This window comes from Anneissia japonica, unplaced genomic scaffold, assembly GCF_011630105.1.
Source record: "Anneissia japonica isolate Jap-2015-1 unplaced genomic scaffold, ASM1163010v1 scaffold2617_len527014_cov191, whole genome shotgun sequence".
Lineage (NCBI taxonomy): Eukaryota > Metazoa > Echinodermata > Crinoidea > Comatulida > Comatulidae > Anneissia > Anneissia japonica.
Window position 1 is genome coordinate 311,441 of NW_022714155.1, and position 8,000 is coordinate 319,440.

General features: G+C 33.5%; 1 protein-coding gene across 1 annotated transcript in view; it reads left to right on the plus strand.

Annotated features, from left to right (window-relative positions):
- The first annotated feature begins 5,884 nt into the window (after window positions 1-5,884).
- LOC117108874 overlaps window positions 5,885-8,000 on the plus strand; it is a 12,343-nt gene continuing 10,227 nt past the window's right edge. Inside the window, exon 1 of the mRNA XM_033251036.1 lies at window positions 5,885-6,289. Coding sequence (XP_033106927.1) covers window positions 6,077-6,289 — 213 coding nt within the window. The 5' untranslated portion in view covers window positions 5,885-6,076. The remainder of the gene's footprint in view (window positions 6,290-8,000) is intronic.

Below are 8,000 nucleotides of genomic sequence, written 5' to 3' on the forward strand. Positions count from 1 at the left end.
AACAAGCAGAGCTTTACACTAGTGGCACCCGAAAAAAAAAGTAATTAAGATACTATTTCATTTTAATTAGCACTTTCATATCATGGATCAAGATAATAATAATAATAATAATAATAATAATAATAATAATATTAATAATAATAAGAATAATAGCAATGAAAAGAAAAATAAAATAAAAATAAATAATAAATAATAAATAATAATAATAATGATAAAAATATAAATAATATGTCGGTCTTAGATAGCAATTTAAACACTGTAAAATTATATAAATAATTAAATTAAATAGCAGCAATAAAGCAACATATACTGTAAATTGCACTTAAACATCATTGACTATTATTGACGAATTTCTTTACAAATAATACAATTTTTCCCGTCTTAGCAGTGGTATCGTTTCATCAACTTTCATGGTAAATATTATTCATTTTGTTCTTAAATAGTGAACTATTAGCACATGCTCTTACATTGCTTGATATGTTGTTCCACACCTTAGGCCCTATATACGAGATTCCTTGTTAGCCAACATTTGTGTGTTTTAAGTCGATAACAAGGTTTTGCTTATATCGTGTATTATGATTATGGTACGAGTCAAGTGTACAGAACAACAAATCAAAAGATTCTGGTAATAAACCCTTATCATATAAAAACATTAAGTTGGCTACATTTTTTTCATATAAATCAAATATGTTTAAAGTATTGGTTTTAACAAAAAGTTGAGCAGATGGGTGTAGATAATGTACATTACATATGATTCTAAGTGCTTTCTTCTGTAATACATGGATTCTATTTAAGTTTGTCATGCTACCAGAACCCCATATCGTGATCCCATACGTTAAGCAGTATGTGATATGGTAGCGGATTTTTAAGGAGATTCATTGCTCCAATAATTGCAGACACCTTACTAGCAATAACATTTACATGTTGAGAAAAATTAATTTTTTCATCAAGAGTGATACCAAAGAATTTAATTTTGTCTACTCTCTGAATAATGTCCTGGTCACATAAAAAAAATCAGGAAATACATTACTAATAACTTCCCAAAAGCTGTGCTAAATTTTAGATTCCACAAATTTCGAATGTTACAGCTAAATTAATGATGACTCCAGTTAATATCCGTCTGTGGTGGAGATTTGCGTACCGTCGTACTAAACAAGTCTGTCGGTATTTGGATCCTTGATTACGAATCACCGAGTTGTATGCACTTTAGTGATAATATGCTGAAGGCTAGAATGGTGTCTCTCTGTACAAGGTTCCTAGTGAAATGTTATGCAAGTTCTTACGGTAGTTATCGGGCATAAGCTTACCCACCGACTTTGTGGGTGGGCTTAAAATCATTTCTTATAGATTTCAAAATGAAATCATGTCCTATTGTATGGATGGTCAATCAAACAGCAATTTTTTTAATACTGCTACCAATCCAAAGCAAACTCTTTTTCTTTTTTTTTAAATATTTGCATAAAAAGTCAGCTACACATTAAACTGATTGTCCATGTGCTAAAAAAATCAATAATCTAAATTTTATTAGTGACGATGTTAAAGATTTAAGTGGGAAGGAGGGTGCAAGGGTATTATTTTGCAGTAAACAGGGTATGGTTTAAGGATTCTACAAGGGGAGAAGATTTGCTTGATTTTTAAAACTCAGTCTTCACAATTTTTTTCCTATTAGCAATTTTAATAAGCCAGCTACTTATCAATAAGATTGAAGGAGCCGTCAACCTACAGCTTTACTCTATAATAAGAGGAAAATTAAAACTTTCATCATTTATATAACCCAGTAATTTACAGCATACAATACAGTCAATGTTTAACAGCTTAGCACAGGGGTTTTTAATTTACTAACAGTCATCACATAATAGTTTCAGTTTTATTTAGTACCTGGGAAAGTTTAATGTGTTGACCTTGCAGTCAGCTGTTTTATATGAGATAATATATCGCCTTTAAAAGCCTTGAGGGCACTTTCCTGTCACTGTGCCTCGCTTATCGTTTTACACAATCTCCAGTGAATTCCAAAAAAAAATGATAGGTAGATAGGATACCAAATATCAAGGCTTCTGGTGTGTTGAAAAAATTTTCAAAAAAATATATTTATCATTAAATACATATGATTTAATTTGGGCTATATCATTCATGAAATATTCTTACAAGTAGATATAATTATTAAATCATTAAAAATACATCATAATTTATACCAAGGTGTGTGATTAAAAACATGGAAATGGAACTAAATGACATAAAGAAAGAAAAGATACATATCCAAAAAAGTAGGCAATTTTTCCATTGGTGTCATATGATATTAAATTCACCAATCAAATGACAAGGATCTATTTAAGTATGTTATAATAATGAATGAATGCACAACTATAGTATACTCCATTAAAGGGAAGTTTACCAAGGTAAAATAATTTTTAAAATGGGATATAATAAGCCCTTGACATAAGTCTGTAAAATAGAGACCATTTCAAAGACTGCAGGGATAGTAAAACTTGTTGATGCTGTAAAATGTTATTATAAAGCCCTGTCCAGACTTTTGTATGACCATATGTAGTCATATTTGCCTATATATGGTCATGATGTGATGTCATCATGACCATATTTAGGCATGTCACATGTTTTTGTTGGGACAGAGCTTAAGACAAGTACAGTAAGAGCCAGTCCACACCTGGAGCGCTTAGAGACTGTTTCGGTGTAAAGCGCTATATAAATCAAACTACAATACTACATTATTTTAATTTCTGTTTCAATCCTAAGGATTATAAACTGTAGGCCCACAATTGGCTCATGTGCACTATAAAGAACCCAGTACATCTTTCGAGACGAGCAGGAGGGAGGGGGGTTATCCCGGTGTACTGGTCCATACAGCCTTTGCACCAAACTCGTCTATATACTGAACAGGCATTGAGGAGTAACTGAATATAGAAGTCTGCTTGTGTCAACTAACATCATAACTTTCAAGTACGAGACTTTTTAACCCTTAACTGTTTATTTTGACAAAACATTCACAACAATGGCTTAATGCTCATCTATTCCTTCATCCACAATTTTGCTTTCAAAGTTTTGAATTATTAAACCAAAAATGTCAGTCATAAATCATATACTGTATGAAAATGATGGAAATCATTTTTTTGGAGTAAAATTTAGGTTGCAATCTAATTTGGATATTATCTCAATTGGACATTAGGGCAGTAAAACTCATGAAGACTCACATGTGAGATGAAACCAGTTAGTAAGTCAACATACACCATTTGGAACGCATCGATGAACTGTCAGGCGGTCAGTTTATCCAATGAAAAGTGTTGGAGTGTTGAGACTTCCAACCACCCGTCTATCAACATACAACTCAACCTTTGATCTATAATGAAACATACAATTTAAAAAAAAAGAAACATCACTCAAGAAAGCAAAACATTTTACATTGTAAGATAAGAAATTGCAAGTTCAGATTAAGCAGGAGCATAAAGTATCCAAGGTTAGAATGAAATAGTACTAGGTTTAACATTAAAACTAGGTCAAAGTGGATCTGGCCAATGATTGTGCACAAAATTTTCCAGGCATACTTTTTGAATTCTCTGATAGAGGGTATGAATACTTTGCTACTGGATAATCAAGATAAGTGTGTGGTTTTTGAGGCATTTGTATACTTATATCCTGGCTATATATCTACTGACCTGGGAAAGTAGTTAATCAAAGGTTGCAGAATTTAACACATGCAGCACCCCTACGCAGATTGTTTCAGGCATCCCAAGTTGGAAGAAGTCAATTCCAGGAGGTTGTTTAAATGAGCTATCTTATACACATCTACTTGTATTTTGATATTCATTGGCACTGAAAAATAAAAATAAATCTTAAAACTTGCAAGGTTTGGACTAGTTTCCAGGAGATTCCTCCTTGCTCGAGGGAGTGCAGGAGGACTACTGCTTCTTGCCGGAGTCTTTGGACCGCTGTTGTTTTATTTTAACCTTTACTCCAATATCTATTGAATTACAAACAAAGTTTAGGCACAGATCCTACAGTATATACATAGGATCTGTGGTTGAGGGTAGGCCTACACCCCTGCCCTCTTCATACTTCAAAAAAGTCCCTCAGTTCGATCAACAACTTGGTTTGGAATTTACTGCCAAAAGTACACTAGAAACGCCTAATGTACATCTCAAAGTACATTTCAAGTTTACTTTAATCAACAGTGAAAATGAAAGTATAATAATATTTCTAGATCTTACACACATAGAACTACTAGTTTACTAATCGAAGCTGCTTTGTCACGTAAGAAAATGAAATTAGGTATCACATCAATATGATCACATCTAAAGTAACTGATAATGATGATTCAGATGTAAGTTGAAAGAGGATTCATCTCGGGACTTTCAAGGGGAAATGTATGCCAACTGCTAATAAATTACTGAGGTAAAACTGAAGCACGTCAGGCTGGCCTAAAAATTCAACTGGACCCATCTTGATACCGCTGTGAAATAAAAAGCCATGGAGCATCACTTAACAACAAAGTTCTACACTTCACCTGAAGAAGAGCACTGTGTGCTTGAAAATGTCTACAAAATTAAGGCTGATGCCAGAATTTGCCCGACATGGGGTCTGAAATAAATTAAATAACATGATGTTTTGATCAACGATGTCCCTTTATGATACTTAGTGAGTGGAGTTTTTTTAGTCATGAGTAAAAGTCCTGCTGTCACAGGATTTGAACCCAGGACCCTAGGATTAGAAAGCAAGCATCTTTAACCACTAAACTCAGACTCGTATTTTGGGGTTTGGGGGGTTCGTTCGTATGTGGGTTTTGATAAGGAGATACGCTCTTTTGTTTTGTTTTGTTATGTGTATTGAGGGTCCCTAATGATCAGCTTCGGCTGGATGGACCACCCTCATTAAAGATTGTTGAAATAAATAAACAAAATAAATAAATAGTCCCAAGCCGAACCTCCCCCCCTCTGAAATTCCTAAATACGGGCCTGAAGCTATTGCGTTCCACTGCAATATGGATCTGCAATGGCGAAGGGGGCACTCACTCCACCTTCCTTTCCAATACATAGTCCCTATACTATGGACTAGATTGTCATTCCTGACACTATCAACAAAATCTGGATCAGAAATTTGTTCTCTCTGTATTTTAAAAATTTCCTTTATAAAATTTGGTTTTGATTTTAATATTTGTAAACTGTTTATGGCATTTCACTTTTATCAACAAATACAATTCAAGCAAACAGCAATAATTTATAAGTCATCTGTTTCCAACAGAAATAGTATATAAATATGATAAACCCTAAACACAACTTAATTAATGAGGCTTTAATTAAAAGTTTACTTTTTTGTATTATATTATTAGCTGCCTTCCACTCATTAGTCAGTAAAGTATTAGTTAGTAAAGAATTGAATTGGTAGCATTTTAGCCTTTAGATCTGTAAACAATATAACATTTTCTTTGACAAAAAAAAAAAGTTGTCTGTCATATGATGTACCTATATTTGGTCATGATGTGATGTCACCATGACCATATTTAGACATGTCACATGATTTTGTCAAATCAAATCTGATAGTCTGGACAGGGATAATAACATGATAAACTATTTCCATAACTGATGTTCATCGTGTGTAGTGATGAGTCATACTATTAATATCTGTTGCTAATTTGTTATTATGACTTGATCAAATTACTGTGATTTTGTCTTCTAAATGTCCTCTTTTGTATATGGGTATTTATAATAAATCATATCAAAGCGCTACCTTTATTTTATGTATGAAAAAAAAATGCTTCATAATGAAACTAATGTAAACATATGAAACAAGGAAACGATACCAAACATTTTTTTTTTTTGCACAAAATATTCCCCTGATCGACAGAATCATTTTGTAAAGCAATTCTGTTGTATAGCTGTCACTGCCAAACATTTAAGAGAAACATCTGATTAAAGAGAAGAATCTTAAACTGTTAAAAGACAATACACACTGGGCAGATAGGCTATTTGAAAGAAAATCATGGCACTGAAAAGTTACTAAAAAAAATGACAGCTGAAAATCGGAAAAAACACATTTTATTGTGATCAGTTAAAAAGAAAATTTTGAAATGGATCATCAGACACCGATAGCTAAATCAGTGTGCAACACTACCAGGACTCAAGATACTGCGCAAAGATCAGACCTAGATCGTCGCCAAAGACTTGACCGAAAAATTTTTACTCTGAAGAAACGGCAACGGCTAACAGCTTCTTACCAACTTGTTATATTTCTTGCGAGTTGTTTGCCTACTTTTATATTATTAGGTGCATGCAGTTGTCGTGTAAGTCACGCTTTATTCGTACATGGGTATACTTATATAGTAGTACACAAATTTTATTGTTTTATTTTTAAGAGCTATGCTAAGAGGATTTTTAGATTCACAGGTAAGGGTATAAATTCCTCTTTCACTTCCAAATTTGAAAATTAGCTTACCAACCTTCATCTTTCTGTTTCTGAATATCTGAATTTTCACTTGATTTGATTTGACAAAGTTTGTCCTCAATCTCAGATCCTACCTCTAGAACTAGTCTGTGCAAATTGGCCTATGTAGCACAATGGGCTAAATTCTTGTTTTTGTTTTGTATAGTTTCAACATAACAAATCAACTTATTATTATATTAGTATGAAAATACTTCAGTAAATTTTTTCTGGACGTGATACAGACATACAACCCATGGGAGATCGGACACATGAAGATTATCCTCATTTCAAAAAATAAAAAATACCAATCGAGGAACTGCTATTAATTACGCAATTATATTCTTGAATTTAACCTGAAGTTAAGACAAATACAGATCAATAGATATGATATCATTATCATAATTAATTCATTAGTGAACGTCAACTACATTTTATGAATTTGTACCAGGCATTTGCAAGTCAAATTTGAGTAACAAGTTTGTGCTGATTTTTTTCTGCCTCTTTGTTTTCCCTTTTCTCAGCATAGCATAAACTAGCCCAGGATAGATTCCCTTGGCTGTACAAACAGTATTTTCTTGTCATAAAATTTTTCAGAAGAGCGATATGCCAGGCATTTGCGAGGTGAGTTTGGGTAAGCCCTTTCCCACGCTGTGTTGCAGGGGCGAATGTAGGGGAAGGGGTGCAGACGGTGAAATCGCACCTCCCCGCCCCCCCCCCCATAAAAGGTATTACACTTTTTTTTATAAGAACCAGTAAAATTTTGCCAAGACTACGTGTTCTTATTTTTTGGCCGATTTCAGGCTCAAAATGTTCTTATTTTGTTCTTACTTTACATACTTCCCAAAGATAGAAAATTATTACTGTACAGCGGTATATTGCTGTACTGCATTTTTTAGGGTATTACATAAACCTGCCTACTACACATTAGGTGCAGATAAGATTTGTTGGTTTTCCTATAAAAACCTCTTCCAACATTTTACCTCAGTCTCAATTTGTTCTTATTCTGTTCTTAATTTTCAAGCAATTTCAGTGTTCTTATAAAATGTGTTCTTATAAAAAAATAAATGAATAAAAAAATTAAGTGTTGTACTCTATTGTTGATATGAAAATAAATGAGATTAAATCTGGTCACATAATTCATCCATAGTATTGATCTACAGTAGGTCAGTGAAGGCAGCTTACATCTATTATCGGGTAACCACAAACCACTATTGGGGTATATAAAATTTAAGGGAGCCTGGTGTCACATTTTATCTTAAAGAGGAAACTTCATCTTTTAACAATAATACAAATGACAATGAAAATGGCCAGGACACTTTATTGTTGTCACAGTACACTGCATTACGCCATCATTACCACTTGGTTGAAATCCGGGTTTATCGCAAATCCCTCCCTACTACTGGTACCGTACAACACTAAAGCGCAGGTTAAATTATTGTATTGTATTCAGTAGCAAGAAAAGCTGGACAAAGGCTAGGTGCACTACGGAAAGTTGCCTCCAAACTTGACACCGAGGGCAGAGCATCTGTTTATAAAGCACAAATCCGTAGTGTACTGGAATACGCATGTCT